General features: G+C 43.2%; 2 protein-coding genes across 4 annotated transcripts in view; one reads left to right on the top strand and one right to left on the bottom strand.

Annotated features, from left to right (window-relative positions):
• The first annotated feature begins 6,338 nt into the window (after nucleotides 1-6,338).
• On the top strand, nucleotides 6,339-8,518 carry SPRYD4 (SPRY domain containing 4). Its single transcript, XM_016165710.2, has 2 exons — nucleotides 6,339-6,469; nucleotides 6,816-8,518. Exons 1-2 carry the CDS (start codon nucleotides 6,385-6,387, stop codon nucleotides 7,352-7,354), a joined length of 624 nt encoding a protein of 207 aa, XP_016021196.2. The 5' UTR covers nucleotides 6,339-6,384; the 3' UTR covers nucleotides 7,355-8,518.
• GLS2 (glutaminase 2) overlaps nucleotides 8,484-19,985 on the bottom strand; it is a 13,257-nt gene continuing 1,755 nt past the window's right edge. For 2 of the 3 annotated variants that reach the window (XM_036235913.1, XM_036235915.1), the window contains exons 2-18: nucleotides 16,738-16,837; nucleotides 16,185-16,306; nucleotides 15,485-15,614; nucleotides 14,868-14,947; nucleotides 14,620-14,783; nucleotides 14,335-14,393; nucleotides 13,025-13,057; nucleotides 12,682-12,740; nucleotides 12,023-12,089; nucleotides 11,820-11,870; nucleotides 11,430-11,606; nucleotides 10,654-10,785; nucleotides 10,450-10,542; nucleotides 10,220-10,281; nucleotides 9,638-9,714; nucleotides 9,273-9,336; nucleotides 8,484-9,135 (exon numbers count right to left, since the gene is read on the bottom strand). In XM_036235913.1, coding sequence (XP_036091806.1) covers nucleotides 8,979-9,135; nucleotides 9,273-9,336; nucleotides 9,638-9,714; nucleotides 10,220-10,281; nucleotides 10,450-10,542; nucleotides 10,654-10,785; nucleotides 11,430-11,606; nucleotides 11,820-11,870; nucleotides 12,023-12,089; nucleotides 12,682-12,740; nucleotides 13,025-13,057; nucleotides 14,335-14,393; nucleotides 14,620-14,783; nucleotides 14,868-14,947; nucleotides 15,485-15,614; nucleotides 16,185-16,306; nucleotides 16,738-16,837 — 1,627 coding nt within the window. In that variant the 3' untranslated portion in view covers nucleotides 8,484-8,978. The remainder of the gene's footprint in view (nucleotides 9,136-9,272; nucleotides 9,337-9,637; nucleotides 9,715-10,219; nucleotides 10,282-10,449; nucleotides 10,543-10,653; nucleotides 10,786-11,429; nucleotides 11,607-11,819; nucleotides 11,871-12,022; nucleotides 12,090-12,681; nucleotides 12,741-13,024; nucleotides 13,058-14,334; nucleotides 14,394-14,619; nucleotides 14,784-14,867; nucleotides 14,948-15,484; nucleotides 15,615-16,184; nucleotides 16,307-16,737; nucleotides 16,838-19,985) is intronic. The other variant, XM_036235914.1, reaches the window with a different exon arrangement.

Genomic DNA, 19,985 nt, shown 5'->3' with positions numbered 1-19,985 from the left:
GTTTCCAGAAAAGGACCCCTGGACAGGAGAGAGGATAGCACCTCATGGTGTTAAGAGCAGAGAACTTGGCAATAGATACTTTGATTCAGATGTGGTTGAGGATGCAAAGGTACAGAATTAGTTATGACTGAGTGTTGGTGAGGGTATAATCAGAATAATCACTTTGGACACAGTATAGCACCATCCTGTAAAGATAAACACATTCTTTCTACCCAGGAATTTTACTTCTCACTTATATACACAAGAGAAACTTTTCTAAACTTCCACAAAGAGACATGTACAGGAATGTTTAGAGCAGCACTGTTCACAAGAGCAAAAAACTTGAAGCAACCCAAATGCCCATTAACAGGAAAATGGAATAATAAACAGTGGTATGTTGAAACAATGGAAAAGTATTCAGCAGTCAAAAACAGTGAACCACCACAGTGATTTGGAATAATAGGGATGAATTTTAGCAATAAAATATTTTTAAAAATTCCCAAAAACTACACATGGCATGATAACCTTTTCATAAAGTTAAAACAATCTAAAATGAAAATATGCTTTTCAGAATAGAGATGAAACTACACACACACACACACACACACACACACACTCACACACACACACTCACACACACACACACACCAAAGAATGAATAGGATTCAGAATGGTGTTTACTTTGGGTTGGGGAGGCAAGGGGACAGAGGGGAATATTTATGTATATATGTGTAGATTTCTGTAAGTTGTTTGTTAAGGTTGTAGTTTTTCTGTTGAGTGGATGGTTAATAATGATGCTTAATTATTATCTAAAAAAAACCTAAGTAAGTGGGAGCCAACATATATAGGACAACAAGGAGGGGAACATCATGAACAAAGGACTGAATATTCTGTGCACTTACAATCTATAAAGGAGAGCAGCAGCTAAAATCCAGGCTTTACTACCTTCTAGGTGGGGAAATTATCCCCACTAGATATAAACTCCAGGAGGGCAGTGATGTGTCTGATTTGTTCACAACTGCAAACTGTACGTTTGACACATAGTAGCAGTAAATATTATTTGTTGAATAAATGAATATAAGCTCTCTGAACCTCAGTTTCCTAGGGATCAAATAAGATAACATAGATAAAGGCCTAGTGTATGCCTGGCACAGAATAAAACATTTAATAAATAGGAGCCATTCGATGAGGGTTTTATTCACAGGAATGGATTATCCCTAATCACCAACTCTACAGCCTCTTATAATAAGGGACAGAGGGCAAAAAGCAGCTAATTTGGTGCCTTTGTAGACACCAAATAAAACAGATTTCCTTTATTCATCATCAAATTTGACAAGCACTCCTTGGAGACCTGAACTTCAGCCCACTTCTTTTCACACTAGCTTCTCTTCTTAGTGGGATGCCGAACTTTCAAACTAGAGATGAGTTCTCAAAAACTCACTTGAGTCTTTGCATTGATTTACGTATAAGCAGCATACTCAATGTTTTCTATTAGCCATGTTCTTTAAAGAAAAAATGAAGCTATATTTCCCTAGAAGAGTAGAAGCCAGCCTTCCCTAAGCCCTCTGCTTGGTGTGGGTGGGGCTGTTACTGATGCCAGCGCTCTAGCAGTCATTGAAAGACCCACCACCAGGCTGCCTGGCCTACTGCCTCCTGTCACTCTTGGTGAGCCACAGCAAACATCGTGAGTGCCAGCTGGAGAGTAGAGAAAACCTTCACGCTTAGAGCCTGGCCTTTATGACCCCTATTGCTCACCTAGAGGAGACCAGAGAGGCTAGGACAAAGGGTAAGGAGACACATCATCCCTCTCACTACCCCCAGGCTCCACTATCCACCAAAGCAGCTTTGCGCAAAGGGTCTGCAGCAAGTCACCTACCTAAGTTACTGAGTTGCTGAGCCTAACTCATTGTTCTCTTTGTAGCATATCGAAGATGGCATAATGAGAAGATGCACAGAACAGGGTGCCCCTTTTTATTCCTTCCTTAAAGTCTTATCAGCCATCTATCCTCATTACCTACCTAGTGCCACCCTACTCTAGGAGGGGGGCTGCAGCTAATTTAGTTGACCAGCTGGGCGGAGTTGCCTGGGGCAGGAGCTTACAATGGCTTCTGTTAACCAGAGGTGCTAACAGTAAAGGTAGAGAGAGACTCATCTTTCCACTCCCTAATTATCTTTATGAATCTGGGTTTCAGGAGTGAAAGAGGTAAAGAAGAAAAGCTCCAGGGATGATCTGGAAGACAACAATGATTCTAGGAAAGGCAAGGTAAAGACATCCCATTCCTTTACTAGAAACAGAGTAAACCAGTGAGAAGGTAGCAATGCTGAACTGGCAACTGGGTCATTGGAATCTGCAAAGGAAAGTGCCTTGAGGACTTTTCTGGGAGTACAGGGGATTCCTGGGGTGAACATTCCTAGGATCATCCAGGACACATCCAAGTTCCTGGTCTTCCCTTCTGGTCAGCTGTTCACTTTTTTTTTCTTCTATCACTCTATTCCATTCTTGTATTTGGGATTCAAAAAATGTTTTGCTCTAGATTCTCTGCCTTTCTTCTGGCCTTAAGCATACAAACATTTTTGAAGTTTTTTTCCATTAAGAACTATGAAAATGGAGAAAAAGGATTTATAAAATAACAAACTTGGTATGTTATTTTAAGTCTTATGGCTTGTAGTAGTAATCACCCTGGAGTCTCATCTATCTCTATACTTAATTGAGTTATCTATTATTAATGATCAGCCTTTCAAACTCTTTATAGTCCTGGGCCTAGTGTTCCTAAGTTTATTTTCCCCTTCAATAGAGAAGGTCTCATTTCTCGGTTCTAGAGAGGTGCCATAGGGAGCATGATCCATACTACGAGGGCGCAAATGAGTCTATAAAGCTCAGGGAATCTTCATGCAGAGCTATTTTACTTCATTTCTCCACCATGGGTCCCATGTGATTACTATAACCACCTCTGCAATTATCCACGACTGACTCACCACCTTTCTGAAGCAACTTCCTAGCCAGCTCATACCATCAGGACCTAAAGAATAACCCAGGTTTGAGTTCCATAAAAATAAAAATATCTACTTTGTTGTATATACAGGATTGTATGGGGATCAAATGAGATATGCCCAAGCAATATACATGTTAATTGCCCTAAATCAATGTGTAAATGAACTGATTCATGAATTAACCAGATATAAACATAATTTATGATTTTCAAGCATTGAACATCTCTAGCAATTACAATGTGTTTGAGTAGAGATATGGTACTGAGGGGCTGGGTAACCATCCATCTTTGCTTCCACCATGTGAAATCTCTATCCCAGCTCCATATTCAGAATGCCAGGTCAGCATGTAACCCAGCTCCATTGTGTGGACAGTTTCAGTAGGACAAAGGCCCCAGCATAGCACAAGCCAGCCTAGCAGCCCCTTTGGCTAGCTCCCGAGGGGCCCCCCTTCTCTCTCTTTCTCTGGTTATGCTTTGCTGACTGCTGACTCCTGGCAAAGTCCAGAACAATCCCCAAGCTCTGAGCGCATCATCCCTCTCCCATCCATAGTTAAGGGCTCCAATTAGCACTTACATCGGGCCAGGGCCCCTATGTTAGAAATGGGGAAAATCCAAGACATAGAGTGAAAATAGATCAGCCCATCCTGTTCTTGCCTCCTTCTCCCCTTCTTTTTCTACGGAGTCAGGTACGACCCCAAGCCAGGCCGACCAATACTCACTATGAGTCAGGTCCTGTTCTAAGTACTTCAAATGTGTGATCTCATGTACTGGGATTCCCTAGGATTGCACCTTCAGTTTATTCCCACTTATTCTAGTTTACACCCTCTCCTTGAATGACTCCACCTATGTCCACTTCTCCCTTGAAATTTATGTCCATATATGTACAGAACATTTCACCTGGGTATTCAATAGACACCTCAAATTCAGCCTGCCCCAAACTGAACTACCTTCCTCCCATCAAAACATGCTTTTCCTTCTGTATCCCCTCATTAAGTCAGAAACCTATCAATCAGCTTTCCTTCCTTCATCCTCTCACTCCCACTAAGCTCCATCAATTCTTCTTAGCTTGAGCCCACACTGTATCTCATCTGAGATCTCTAGTGCCCTCGGACCCTGTTTGACCATTTCTAGTCTCATCCCCTCCAATTCATTCTCTATGTTGCTGCTAGCTTTATCATTATAAAAGTACCCTAATTTGAAATTTCCCTGTGTTCCCTTCAACAGCTCTTGAATGCCTGAAAGACGTTCTTATCATGGCATACAGACCTCTGCATAATCCAGCCTCAGCTTTTCCAAACTCTCTCCTTATCTCCTCAGCATTAGATTCAGGCAATATTATGCTTCTTGTGGTTCCTCAAACACCTCACTCTGTTTCATAATCCAGTGCTTTAGCCTAAGCTGTCCCTTATACATTTTTGTCTGTCAAGTAAAATTTTATCACTTCCTAATTATGATGCATGAAAATGTTAAGAATTACTTACTTGTTCATTAGCAATGAGGCAGGTAAATTATCTAAATGATGAAGGTGAGTTTATCAGATGGATAGTCGGCCTGTAAAAGTGAAGTAATGAAAGAGATGATAGGCAAGAAAAACTATTTGCCCCAGCTCTCACAACCAGGATGGAACCAAAGGAGATATCCTACAGAAACACAATCCTGGAACTTCCTCTCATTATTAAATGCAAAATACCTACAGAGCAGGATTTTTCTGAAGGAAATCTCTCCTCCCTTTGCTCATAGGTTTAGAAGGAAAAGAAACCTTTTCTCACACTTTAAGCGGGATATAAAAGGTTGGGCCAGGTTGACCCCTGGTGGAAGGAATGAGCCACTGCACTCCAAAAATGTTGGCACAACACTCCCTTTAGAGTCATTCCTTTATTCATTCAAAAACAATGAACACTTAACTCTGTACTACTGGGAATACTGAGGCCCTGGGGTACAGAGAACAAAGGATTTAATGCCCATTCTTACAAATTCACCATCTAATGCGTGAGCTAGGTAGCTAGGTAGCTACAGCTACCTCTTTAAATGTTCTCTTGGAAGCACTGGGAAAAATGGGAGACCACCTAGAAGTCCAATGCAGTACTCCAAGGGAGGAATAATATGATAGGGATTCAATGACAATCATATATGTGAGATAAGGGAGACAAGGAAGTCAGAGACTTCCAAGTTTCTGGCCTGGGTAACTGGCTGATTATGGGTTGCAGCTCATAAAGTCAGGGAATCCAGGAAGTTTCTTTAGGAAAAGGTAGCTTAGTGTATCCTGTTGCAGCTGACAATGTTCTCAACTATCTCCCCACCAGACTGTAGACCTTTGGAAAGAGGGATTGTGTTTTATGAGAAAAAACGAATAAGGTAGACAGCAGTTACATCATGTAAAGCTTTAGATCATGCAAGAGAATTTGACAAACACATTTAAAGATTTAAGTTGGGGAGTGGTATGATCAGATTTGTGATTTAGAAATATCCCTGACTGTAATGTGGACACTGGATTAAAACACAGATGGAAATTGGGAGTCAAGCTTAGAAGCCATCCATTATAAAGAGAAAGCCCCAATTGAGGCCAAGGATGACAGTGGCCTGAACTGGTGCCACCTCCACAGAAACGGTGGTTGGAACTCTGGGCTATGGGAAGAGTTTTTCTTCAATTTTTTAGGCCCTTAAGGATCTAAAATAGCTTTGAGGGATAGGAGCATGGAAATGGGATGTTAACATTGGGCAAGCCAGCAGAGCTTCGGTAAGTACACCGATTGAAAAATTGAGAAAGCAAGGATATAGCACCTTAAGTAGAAGAGAATGTTAAATGTAGGCCCTCCATAATCAACTCTCACACCTGTTCCACTCCGAACCAAAACAGTGATACTTTTGTTCAAGCTGGAAAAATCGAATATTGAATTAACCACTCTATTCTTAGACCTGAAAATACAAAACCAACATTTACAGTATTTAATATTACTTACTCACTGGTTGCTATTTGTCAACCTGTATTCTAGACTATTCTCTCATTTAATTTCTTCTAAAGTCTGACGGCTAGATATTTTTCTGTTTTATAAGCCCACTAAGGCTCAGAGAACTTGGGTGATTTATCCAAAGCTACATAGCGGAGACGGGTTAGAATCCAATTATTGTTTAATTATGAAATCACCTTTAACCATCTTGTTAAACCATCTCTTTAAAGGTCCTATTTAGTTAAAATGTGAGCAGCATTCTTTTCCGCAGAAAAACTGAATAAACTGTAACAGCCGCCGCCGGAACCAGAGCAGAACTCCCCAAAATGGCGGCTCCCTGCTGGGCGCTGGCCCTCTTACGTCATCACACTGCGCTAGCGCCTCTCGCGCACTACGTGCGAGCGGAGCAGGCGGGCCGATGGCGGGGTCTCAGGCAGGGGGCGTGCCCTGTTCTTCCGCGGCGCAGGATGGCGCTGCCCTTTGCACGTACGTTCTGTTTGTACCGCTGGGGAGCCAAACGATTGGGGGTTGTTGCCGCCGAAGCCCGCAGAGGTAGGATTATCTCCTTTTACTCTCTTTTACCTCCAAAATGGTTTCCGCCTGTTATTCCCGGACCCTCCCTCGGGTCATTTCCCCTTCCTTATCTGCGTTAGTCTTGAGCTTCCAAACCTGAGACACTCGACTGTCTGGTTTCTTTCAAACCCTGAGCTTCTCCTGTCCGACCTTTCGGCTCCTTGGGCTGCCCATACTACAGTGCCAATTTCTTGCCCTCTTGATATTCTGATTCTCCTCTGTTTCTTCATGATCCGATGACTACCTGCTTCTGATCGGAATATGTCTATATCATTAGTTCTAGAATTTTAGCTCCTATCATCTAGTCTCTTTGCTCTGCCCACAGGCATCAGTTTCAGACTGGAAGAAAAAACCGCACACAGCAGCCTGGCACTCTTCAAAGGTGACACAGGTGTCAGATATGGCATGGTGGGATTAGAACCCACCAAATTGGCTCTGAATGTAGAGCGCTTCCGGGAGTGGGCAGTGGTGCTGGCAGACACAGCTGTCACCAGTGGCAGACACTACTGGGAAGTGACAGTGAAGCGCTCCCAGCAATTCCGGATAGGAGTGGCAGATATGGACATCTCTCGGGATAGCTGCATCGGTGCTGACGATCGTTCCTGGGTGTTCACCTATGCACAGCGCAAGTGGCACACCATGTTGGCGAACGAGAAAACTCCTATTGAGGGCATTGGACAGCCAGAGAAGGTGGGCCTGCTGCTGGAGTACGAGGCCCAGAAGCTGAGCCTGGTGGATGCGAGCCAGGTCACTGTGATCCACACACTGAAGACAGATTTTCGGGGCCCCGTGGTGCCTGCCTTTGCCCTTTGGGATGGAGAACTGCTGACCCACTCAGGACTTGAAGTGCCTGAGGGCCTCTAGTATGTCCATCACTGAAGTCCCTAACCACACTCTTGACCAGCCTCCTGCTGAAAATGTCTGAAACCTTTTAACTTTACCCCTAGCAACCTCTAGCTCCCACAATTCAGTGTTGAGACCTTAGTCATTTGCCTCTCCCCTATCCTATGAAAGCTAGGCATACAGCCACTCTCTCCCTTCCCCCAAAATACTGCCAATTTTCTTTTTTAACAGAAAAGAAAAGCTTTATTAGAAGGGAAAGTACACTTCCAGACATGGAAGTGGGCCTGAGCAAGAAAAGCATGGCTCAAAAGGCCAATACTGCCAATGTTCTTAGGCTACCATGAACGTACTTTCCCTGACTTGCTTCCTTCAGTTCCTCTGCCTTCCTGTTTCTAGGCCTTTCTCAGATTGTATTCAGCCCTGGGGTTTTCCCTTTCAGCTTTAAATTTATTCATCACTGTGATACGCTCCCTCCTTTGCCCACCTGTAACTTGTTTGTTCTTAGGGCCCTACCGAATCTCTCCTTTCTACCTCTGGCTGGAAGAGCGGTGCAGTCAATGAGTTGGCCTTTTCTCTATAGCACATACAGAGTCTGGGCTCCGGCTCCCTCAGAAAGTGCTTTACTGTGTCAGTGAGAACAGAGCTCTCTTTCTCCAGCACTTCAGTGCTAGACTCAGCCCCACTCAGCTATCCTCACCCTGAGTCCATTTGCCTTAATCTGCACACTTCTGACTCCTGGTTAATCCTTTATAATCATTGGGCTGGTTATAACCAAGACCAAAGGGGAAGAGGCACTTGGAGGATACCAAGGGGGTTAGTACTGGAGACTTTATTCTTGAGAAGTTCCATCTTCATTTCTGCTACATTTGGAACTTCCAGAGGGAGGAGGGAGACCTGAGGTTTTGCAAATACATTTTTGGGCCTGCTCAGACCCAAGCCCTTGACCCTCCCTCCCCCACCTTGGCAGCAGAATACACAACCTAAAGCAGTATTAGGAGCTGAGGAAAACTTGATGGGCGAGTGAGTATGTAGGTGAAATATGTATTGTTTGGGTTCTGACACTGAGGTTCCATCTTATTCTACCTTTATGATGGTGATGATACTGAATGCCCCTAGGGGAGAAAGAGGACTAGGTTTAGCAATAATAATCATTTGTGTAATTAAAGTTTATTTGAGCACAAAATACTTTCTCTGTCTATAAAATTTCTGTTTCCTGGCCAAGGGGAGCAGATATTGCCAGACAACTAAAGCCAGGTACATAGTTCCACCTCCTTCCTCTGTGGATATATACATGTGCATGGATACTAAAGCCTCTACCAAAGTATCGCTCTTGTGGTTTCTTCAGGGAGTGGAAGAGGGGACCTAGGCAAAGACCTGGGAAGGTTTTGAGTGAGCCAGGCAATTAGGCTATACCTTGAAGAAGCCCACAATCTCCATGGATAGCTCTACTGCAGTTGTCTACCTAGGCACTTCTCTATACTGTCTGCCAAGGGAATAGGGTATTTTGACTCTTGCAGAAAGCAATGGCCTAAGTCTTGGACCCCACTGAAGCAGTGCAGCTCTCTGTAGTGTGTTTGGTGGTTATGGGTTAAATATGTGGCTAGCTCATGCTTTTTCTTGAGCAGAGAATGTGTGTGCTCTATGCTCACACCATGCTCTCTAAGTTCTCTTTGGACAGAGCCTCAGCCCCTGCTTCAGCCTGAGTCTCAGATGGTGTGTAGGAGTCCTGGTAGTCTTGAAGCAGTTTTACCACCTCCAGATGATTGAACTGCACAGCGTCATCCAGGGGAATGTTGCCCCACCTGAGAAGAACAAAGACCATGATCAGGCAAGGAACATATGAAGAGTGCCCTGGTTCTATACATAACTGGTGGTTAGAGGGCAGTAGTAAAGCTGCTGCCCACCTCCCATTCCCCCATTTTAGTTGAATCCTACTCACCTGTCCTTGACAAAAGGATTCACTTTGCAAGCCTCAATCAGGAATTTAACAACTTCAATGTGTCCTAGGAATATGGGCAGAAGGAAAATGAGAAGGTACAGATCTTGAACCTTTTGGTGTCAACATTGGTACAGACCCTTGGCAGCTAAAGTTCTAAACAATGATGGGAGGGGAAAAAGCCTCTTCCCATTTTGCTCCTTGCAGCACCTCAAAATAGTCATCCTACAAACTGAAGGACATCTTGACAAAACTAATGGCTGCCCCTGTAACCTTGAGGGCATACCCAATGGAGGGGTGAGGGAGTATTTTTGGTAGAAAAAAAGGGTCTTACGATCTGCTTCCCCTCTTATTTAACTTTCAGATACCTTCAGCTGCAGCAACATGCAGGGCTGTGCGGGAGTCATAGTCTTTCTGTTCCATGTCCATGGCCGACAAGGCAAACCTAAGGGTAGTGGAAAGCAGCTGGTGTAACCCAGATCGGACTAGAATCACTCATGTCCTTTGTGAAGTGGGGTCAGACTGGATGGGTTCCAGAGCTTATGTCAAGATCTGTAAACCCTGCACAATCTGTGTTCTCTACCCATATGAGACTGTTACTCCTCCAGAGAGATGGGAGTGTGATGGTTCCAGAAACCTCACTGCTAACTCGTGGTAGGTGCCCTGTACATATTTGCTGATTTTGGTATTTCATCTGAGGCAAGGTCGTTATCTACCTACCTCCTATGACTCTGCTCTTAACACCCAGGTTAATCATGACAGTGGTTATCATTGATTAAGGTCTTATCACATGGCAAACACTGTACTTTAAAAAACTCATTTAAATGCAGTGTATGTCCATTTTATCTGACTCTAAAGCTGAAGCACTTAACTATTTTGCTATGTTGACTCCTCATGAGATCTCTGACCAGGAGTATTTTATTGTGTTTATTTGGTCGCAGCAGAAGTACCTTCGAAGAGCAGAGACATCTCCACTATAGGCAGCAAATAACAGATTCACCACAGTCTTGTTCTGGAAAACAAATTATACCTACCTGAGATTAACTGCGCTTTGAAAGCACCTATGCCCAACTCTGCCCCGTGACCCTCCTCTATGGATGTTTAGCCAAGGTTATTACTGAAGTGTTATGGAATGTTCTATTTTAAAATATCTTTACAAGCCACCTGGGGTTTTCCTTACCCTAACTTCTCCCCCTTCACGCCGTGGGTCTAACTTCCGAGTACAGTGCCTCAGGTTGTCATAGTTGTGGAAATTGAAGAGAGACACCAACTTCTAGAATTGTGAGCCAGAGAGTATTTACTTACTCCTTGTACTTAATAGGAGCTAAAAATTGCTTTATTTACTCATTCAAAAATATTTAGTACCATATGCAAAGTAACTCACCTGGCAGAAGTGGATGCCCCTATGGCTGTTCCCCAGCTTGTCCAGTGGAGGTGAAAGACACATCATTCCCATGACATTGGGTACCACCAGGAGGATGGCTCCTGACACAGCTGACTTAGCTGGCAGGCCCACCTTGGGGACAAAATTGAAACTGAGGATGAGCTAGAGGTGCTCCAAGTCTTGGATAACAGGTTAGTCTATCCCAAATGAATGCATGGGCAAGGCCACACCCATCTCAACCTTTTGGCTTGTTAATTAGCTTTTTTTCTACTCCTGTCCTCCCATGTTCCCCTTAAATTCATGGCTTCAGAAGGAAATAGTTGTTGAGTATTCTGTGCCTGATGCTAGAACTAGCAAGGCCTCTCATTTAACTTACATTCTTGTGATAGGATGTACACAGGTAAACAAATAGATTAAAATACAGCTTATAACAGAAGAAAAGAAGTAGGGTGCTATCATAGAGAATCAAGTGGGAGGGAGGCCCATTTGAGATAGAGTAGTCAGAAAAGCCTCTCTTTGGAAGTGACGTCTAAACTGATACTCAGAGAAGAAAGGCAGCAGAAGAGCGGTTCAGAAGCTGCAAAATTGTGTGTTTGTGTTTGAGGGACTTGATGTGTTTGACCAAGTCCCCTAGGTTCTCCACCTAATTGCCTGGCTGGAAGTTAGTGAAAGAGAGGCAGGAACAAGCTTCCACCTCTCCATCTTCAGAGACTCAGTGTCCTTTCTTCTTGGCTCTGGGCTTGTGGCAAATGGATGGCAGGGCCAGAAGCACTCACATGGAAAGCAAACTGGCCCGAGAAGTCGTACATGCCGCAGGAGTGCATGAGGCTGAGAGTGTTGCGCACTGCCTCAGCGCTCAGAATGCTCTCGCCTGTGGTGGGGCAGATCCCACCATTGGCCAGGGTGGCTGCCATGACACTGCCTGATTCACAGGTTACCTCCACGGAGCACAGCTATGGAGACAAGGCAGAGGTTAGAGAGTGGAGTGGACCTGAACACTGCTCTTGGATGTAGAACAATGTTCACGGCATCCTGATCTTTCAACAAGTTCCCCTAGTGTTTTTGAAGGACACCTCCTGTTGGAGAGGAGGATCCCTCTGGGTCAGAGCAAGGAGTACAGGATGTTTGTTCTTTTGGGCCTGAGCCTAATGGCAGTGTTTGCTTACCTGGAAGTAGAGATCGAGGGCAGCCATCATGTCCACCCCCTTAGGAAAGCACTGCAAGGAAGAAGAGGGGAGAGTATTTCCCTTCAGGCTATCAGCAGTCCCTTTCACACTGCCAGGATCTCAGCCAAAGTCTCCAACCCCAACAGCCCTTCCCTCAGCCACAGAATTCCTAGGGACTTTCTCTACCAGCCGCTCCCAGTTACCTTTTTTTCCTTCAGATAATAGCCAATGGCATAATTTCGATCCCCTGTTTCCTTCTCTGACTGGAATCTGAAGCAAACATTCAATTTAGTACTTGACATTTTAGGGGTGGGTGTGAGGAGAAGGGGAAAAAAATAGTTTCCCTGAGACAACTATATCGATCACACAAGTTAAACTAAATCAGCCCCTTTATAAATTCTCATAGTAATACTGGAAAAAGACTTCTCAACCCAAGCAAGCACTGGGCAAAACTTTATTCTAAAGTGTTCCATAAACAACACAATACAACATAATAAACAAAAACAAAACATACTCAAAATTGGCTAGTCATCTAGTCTAGCAGAACTAAAGTTTTTGGCTTTGAGAGCCTTGGCAAGAAACCCTCATGGCTTTGCTCATTAAGTACCAAATAGAAATGGAGCAAATTCTTTTACAAAGTAAACAAATGTCAGTAAAGGGCACAGAGGAAGCTGGAAGGCCAAAGTTCCCCTGAGATTTCTTCCTCTTAAGATGCTCTTTATCATCCCCCTCCTGCATCTCTCTCTCTCTCTCTCTCTCTCTGTCTCTCTCTCTGTCTCTCTCTTCACACACACACACACACACACACACACACACACACACACCACAATTCACTCAGCTAATTCTGTGAACAGGGCCTTACGTAGCATTGCTGAAACCCATGTATTCATTCCCAGCCATTTTGTTCAGATATTGCAACACCTAGAAGAGAAAAAGGGGCATGGGAGGCACCATGTGAGTGAGGACCCCTGCTAAACAAAACACATAGAAGGCTAACTCTTCTGAACTCCTCAGTCCTTATCCCAGCAGAGACTTCAGGAGGCTTTCTTCTCTGAGGCCAGCAGATTCTCACACCTCTGGAAATGAGCTTCTAATATGGGCTGGTGCAATATCAAAGTGGGGTTAGAGCCAAGCACTGGGATGGCTGGAGAAGACAACATGACATGTAGAAAAGCAGCCAGGAACTGAATAGCAAGGAAACTTACAAAATCAAACTTCTCTGCTTTGTTACATTCCATCTGCAAAGAGAGAGAGAGAGAGAGAGAGAGAGAGAGAGAGAGAGAGAGAGACATTAGTATTCCAAGCCTAGGAGGATGACGGGAGGGTCAGAGGACTGTACAGAGTTAAAGTGTTAGTCTGGTTTTGCTACTGGGAATGTGTTACATTTTACAATGACTTTTTTTTTTTTTTTAAACAACTTAGACTTTTTGTATCCATGCATATCCAGTGACTTTAAAAACCAACCCATTTAGATTTTATTATCAAGTAATGAATACAGATAACCTCACCTAGTTTGAGCCTCACTCATCCCCGAATTTCACACCCACTTCCATTCTCAATCCCAACTCTCATCCCCAACTCCTACTTTAATTTTCCTGATTCTAATCCTGTCCCCAACCCCTACCCCTATTCCTGTTCCTATCCACATTCCTTGCCCCCAGGCTGGAGCTTTACTCTATCCTTTCCCTGACTCCTATAGCCATCTTCAAGACTGGAGCAAGTGACAGGAAGGGAATGAGGGTGTGTGTTGCATGTATTATAATAGTCAATTATATCAAATATATTGATAATTGAAATAAAGCTAAATATTTAGTTAAGAGTCAAGTCCAATAGAGCCTGCTTAGATGGGAATGGGAAAAAGCAGGTCCCAGATACAGGGATAGAGCTATCCCGGAGCAAAGGGAGAGGCTGAGCCTGGTCTCCTCCACCCCCATTACTTCTTGCACATGTCAACTACAGTGTCAACACCACCGGGACTCTGACACCTAAAACTCTGGGGGAAGGGTTCCTAACACCACCTTCTCTAGGAGGGGCTGTGATTGGCTCCAGAGTACTGCTGCCCACGTTGCTCTCAGGTTCTTGCTCAAGTCCTGGGAGTCCTGTAGCTGACAGGCCAGCCTGACGCCTTTGCTCAAGGCCAATTCACAGTTCCAGGTGACGTGAATAGCTGCCCTGGCCTGGCCATTCACCCTTCCTTCCGTGTGTCCCTCACCTAGAAGCGGCCAATCAGTGTCTAATAGTGCTGTCCTCCCCTTATGTCTAGCATTTGGCCCTTGGTCCTAGGCAGGGGTCAGGACCTCCTAACTTCTCTAAGGGCCAGGAAGCTCTGGGCTCTAGACTCATGGGTGGGGGCAGGGTTACAGTTTCTTTTTCTAACATCCTCAGATAGTATGTGGCCTCACTGCCTCCTGGGACCCTCAAAGGTATGAAGACCCCACCAGTCTCCCTGGAGAACTGGGCAGAAATGAGGCATATAAGAACAAGGGGGTTCAGAGAAAGCTAGGGTGGCACTGACCTTGATCAGGGAGCTCACAACAATGGCACCAGCATTGACCATGGGGTTATGGGGGATTCCTGGGGAAATACAAAGTGCCCAGAGTCTTATTAGCCACTGAGCAAAACCTTGTTTATAACTTGCCCACACTGCAGTTAGACTAGAAAGATTTCTTTGCTAGGGAGGGTGGAATGACAGAGCTAATTAGGAAGGGTGGAGAAAGAATAAACAAAAAAAGGAAGGGGAGGTCGTAGGGATATGAAGGGAGCATCTATGAGTCTGGTATCAACCACTGGTAGTGCTCACCTTCCTCATTAAGGGAGAGCTTGTTGTAGCGCAGGCCGCTGGGCTCTTTGCCCACAAACTTGTGCACATAGTCAGTGCCTAGGGTGCTTACAGAGATGGCATAGGTGAGGGGCTTCACACAGGACTGCAGGCAGAAGGGGATCTTTGTATGGCCCACAGAGTGCCTGGAGGCAGACAGGTGTCATGAGAAGTAGGCTTAAGTCCTGCACCTGTGCCCTCCCTCCCATTTTTCTCACCCAGTATCTCACCGCTGACCATCCACAGTGCACAGGGAGACACCCCACAGGTCTGGATTTGACTTGGCCAACTGAGGGATGTAGGCTGCCACCTGGTCACGAGAGGGTAGAGAAAACAGACAGAATGAAGATAAGGATATGGAGAAGGGGAACAGAGCTGAGGCTCAAGGTCAGGAGAATCTTTTAAATAAAAGCTAAAACTTTGTTTTCTGCAGGGCTACAAGTTTCCCTCCTGCCTGTTGTTCCCAGAGACACCCATGCCTTAAATCCTAGAAAACCTTATCTTTCTATAGCACCATTCCTATGGAGATGACAATAAAGTCCCTGGAAGGTAAAAAGAGGAAAATTCTTGGGTCAGCTTCTCTTTTTGATGGTTATGCTCAATTACTCTATAGTTCTCTTTCAAAGTTCTATTGAGTCTTTATGCCAAATGTTCCCATAAAAAAGTCAGATTCCCTCATCTGCTCTGGAAATCTCATGTATAGAAATACATAAAGCCCTTGTCCACATTTTTAGAGGTTCTGCTTCTCATCTCTCATCCACTGGATTCCCAGCCCCAGGAAATCTCCAAGAAGTAAGGTATGTCTGGCCCAGAGCCCTTGCCCCTCCCTTAGTCCCCTGGCCCTCACTTTGCCTCCAGTGAGCTCTTTGGCATCCTCAAAGATGCGATCCACATGGCCCGTGAACTCCTCAAAATCAGGAATGACAAACTTCTTTCGAAATGCCTGGGTCAGGAGCACAATGTTGCTGCTCACACACCTGGATCCCAGACACGATTGGGTTAGGGAGGTGAAGAGATGCAGCTGTGACTCACTCTAGAGCCATTAAAGTTGGGAATAAAGAAGGTGTGAGTGGTCATCAGGTCTGGGACCAATAACTGTGTGACCTTTGGCATGTCACTATCCTTCTGGGTCTTAAGTTTCTTTGCCTCTAAATAATAATGGGGAATGATATCCCAAGAAAAATAAATACCCAAATAATATGTATAGTAGGTCATCTTTATATGTTAAAAATCCTAAATCATATAAGTATATTTACATATATTCCTATATGAATGTAAATGCATAGGACATTAAAAGATAGCCACTAATCTGTTAACAATATTTACTTCTGGGAAAAGAAACTGGGATTACAGAGAGAGGGGAAGGAGAACATGTATTTCTATATTGTGTGAAGTTTTATAATGAGTATATGCATATTCATGTTATTTGTGTAATAAATAATAAAATGATGATTTGAACTATCCAATCCCCAAGATCCCTCCCTGCTATGATAGTCTATGTCCAAGAACAGTTTTGAGAGTGGTGCCCTTGTTTCTGGGGCCCTCACTTTCGGAAAAGTTCTCGGTCCAAGAGGCCACCACTGCTGGACTGTCGAACCATGTGGCGCATCTGGCTCATGCAGTCCCGAAGCCGTGGATCTGAAGTCTGAAGTCCAGTGGCCTTCAGTGCCTGTAGGGGAAAGCAGCAGCTGGTAAGGTCAGCTACAAGGACAGTAATCCAATCTTAATAATCCTTCCTAATAGATGACAATTAGCTCAAACTTAACTGCTACAATAGGTGGAACAAATGGGTTTGCAGACCAAGAAAGGAGGGAATAGAGCAACTTTGAAGGCTAATAGGGGGTTTCCTATTCTTTTTCACCAAGGCAGCAGGATTCTGAACCCCTTGGGTCAAAGTCACAAACCAAGAAGATAGGTTGAGTCACAGGGTTTAATCTTCCCACCCTGGGGCAGGGACGGGATTGTCTCATCAGGTTAGGCATCTACTATTTAGCTGCAGGAAGCAATCCATTAGTTGCCTTGCACTGGTCATACCCTCCTTTTCCCACTTTCCAGAGATCCTAAAGGATTAGGGTTCTGAGCAGGTAGAGAAGAACTTACAGCGGTGAACTTCTGGATAGGGATTCGTTCCTGTCCCTCAGCAATAGTGTAGTAGAGCAGATCACCCAAGCGGGACAGCATGCCATTCTCTGAGGAATCACTGTTTGGGGGCAGAGATAGAGGAGGAGGGCAGGAACCTGAGAACTGCTCTTTGCTCCTCCTCTAGGAACATGGGCTTTTAAGTGGATAGGTGTCCTCACTCTAGGCCTCCTCCCTGAACTATCTGAGCCCTATCTGAGTCTAAGTTTACTCTCTAGCTTTCTTTTGTTCCTGACCTTTATTTCTAGCTGCCTCCTAGACACTTACAATTCTAGATGTCCCACAGGCACCACAGCTCAACATGTCCAAACCAGAGGTCATCTCACCTCCCTCTCTCTCCCCTTCTTCTTATGTTTCCTGTCTGGGTTAATAGTATTACCACTCATCCAGGTGCTAAACTGGAAACACAGAATAATTTAGATAATTGCCATAGCTTATATCAATGTTCAGCTGGTAACCTACCGTGGATAAATCTACCCCCATAATATCTCTCAAATCCACCCTTTTTTTCCCCTCTTCTCCGGTGCAAGCATGGTATAGTAGAAAGAGCCAGAGTTTGCCCCTTAATAGTTATGTGATCTTAATATGGATAGTAAGGTTATTTAATACTGCTGAACCCTGTCTACGGCCATGCTACCCTGAACAAGCCTGATCCTGTCTGATCTTGAAAGCTAAGCAGGGACAGGCCTGGTTAGTACTTGGATGGAAGACCAGGTGCTGTAGGCATAAAAATTAAAAAATAAGGGATTGTAAGCTGGCAAGGTCCTTGCAATCTGTGAGGTCAACCAAGGGTTGCCTCACCTAATTATAATAATAATAATAATAATAATAATAATAATAATAATAATAATACTGCTGAACCCGCTTCCTCATCTGTAAATAAGGGTAGTAATGTCTGCTTCACATGGGTCATGTGAGGCTTCATTAAAATAATATTCCACGAAAAACTGTCTTTCACAAAGTACATGTTTAGTTAGTAAAGCATGCTTATTAGCTCTTTATTGCCTATTACCGAATGGTACTACACTCTCTTGATTTTCAGTCCATTTTCTACAATGTGCCAGTTATCTTTCTAAAACTCAAATATCATTTCTCTATTAAAAAACCTTTGATAACTCCCAGTGCCTACAAAATAAGTTATTTCTTGGTATGACAGTCAAGGCTTTTTAGAACCTGCCAACATTCCTCTCCTATTCTCCACCATGCCTCCCACACTCCAAATGGGCCAGGCACTGTCAGGCTTCCTGGCATTTGTTTATGCTGAAACTTCTGCATGGAATCACCTTTTTCTCTTTCACCTGGCACAGTACTGTTCATCCTTTAAGATCCAGATCATATGTTACTAACTCTGTAAAGGCTTCCCCAAACCTCCAGATTTTGCTTAAGCTGCTGGTATGACTCAATACACCATTTTATTGACAGAAGAATCTCCCTGGATCCACTGTTAGGCCTTTGTGTTTTATGTATCTTTGTCTTCCTAGCACATACTGGGTCTTCAATAAAGAATTACCAAGTTACATTTCTAGGAAGTTCTGTTCCCCAAATTATCTCTTTTGCTGGTTTACAGCACCTAAAATTCCATATACTGAATATTCCTTGGTCTTCAAGAGATCTCCTATTAATATGTTAATAGATTTAGAGGAATTATTTTATCAGATCATTCCAAATATGACCGCTATTTGAGATTAAGACCCTTCAAAACCTTTGACCTAGTAATTCGATTTTCAAGTATTTGTCCTATAGGTATATTCATATACCTACAAAGCAACATATTCACTGCATTGTTAGTAAGAGTGGAAACAACCTAAATGTGCAACAACAGGGAACTGGTTGGGTAAATTATAGCATATTAATAAAATGAAATTATTATGCAATGTAAAAAAAGAAGTGAGTTTTGATATGGGATGATCTCTAAGGTGTAATGTTAACTAAAAGAAGCAAGCTGTAGAACATTGTTTATAATAACATTGTTTAAAGGGGAAAAAATACATGTTTGCTTTCTGGACACAAAATATTTATGAAGACTGACTGATCTCCCTCTAAGGAGATGAAACAGGTGCTGGGCAAAAAGGAGTGCAAGGGTTATTTCCCATTCTATGTCTTTTTGTACATTTTAAACCACATGAATATGCATATATTAGCTATTGAATATGATATATAAAATATGAATATATTATCTATTGAAACAATGCATTAAAAAGTAAAAAGGCCCTTAAGAAGCTTGGCATAGAGTTAGGCATGTGTTTTTGTTTTGGTCTAGGAGGAATACCAGGAGAGGGGGGAGTTTTCCTGTTTCTGAGGAAATCCAATTATCACAATGAGCCTAGTGTCTATAGGGAAGTGAGGATCCATGTGGTGACATAGGAAGGGAGGAAAAAGATATCTGAGGAATAAGTCAAGAAGGAAAATACACAGGAACATTTTGAGGGCATATCTTTCAGCCTGAAAGCTGAAGACAGAAAATAATGACACACCACTGAAAGTATCACCATGCCTTAAAAAAATTTATATATACTGTTTGACCCAGATATGGATTGATCTACAACATAATGTTGAGGGAAAAAAGCAAAGTGCAGAACAATGCACACAGTATAATACCATTTGTATTATTTTAAAAAAAGAGAAAATAATATCAAAATGTATTTGCTGATATATGCATAAAATATCTCTAGGTTATACAAGATATTGATGACGGATGTCTCTAGAGAGCAAAATTTCCTAGGAATTTACTCAAAGAAATAACTGAATAAGTGCACAAAAATAGTAACTAAATCGAAGATTGGTTAAAGTAATCTCAAAATGGCAGAGTGGCAGCCATTAAAATGATAATATCATACACACATTCAATGATATTAAAAGCTGTTCATAAAAGGAAAAAATAGGTTACCAAAGAAAATGAATGCTATGATCCTATTTTTGTTAAATTTTATTTATACATATATAGAATATATATGGATATACAGCACAAAATTAATTGGTTACCTCTAATATTGGTATCTTTATTTTCTTCTTGATATTCTATTTATCTTGTTTGTCTTTTATAATCAGAAATACAATAAAGCTAAGTTTTAAAAAACAAACAAACAATAACCTGAATAACAGGGCATTTTCTCTTTGCTGCCCTCCTTCCCCCCAAACACAAGAACTCCTCCCCCTCATGTTGTCATACTCCCAGAGCCCGCTTCCCTCCAGTGCTCCGAATTCCTTCT

Source organism: Rousettus aegyptiacus, unplaced genomic scaffold (genome assembly GCF_014176215.1).
Source record: "Rousettus aegyptiacus isolate mRouAeg1 unplaced genomic scaffold, mRouAeg1.p scaffold_m13_p_2, whole genome shotgun sequence".
Classification (NCBI taxonomy): Eukaryota; Metazoa; Chordata; class Mammalia; order Chiroptera; family Pteropodidae; genus Rousettus; species Rousettus aegyptiacus.
The sequence above is the reverse complement of the archived record's forward strand: the minus strand, read 5'-3'. Positions and strand labels throughout refer to the sequence as shown.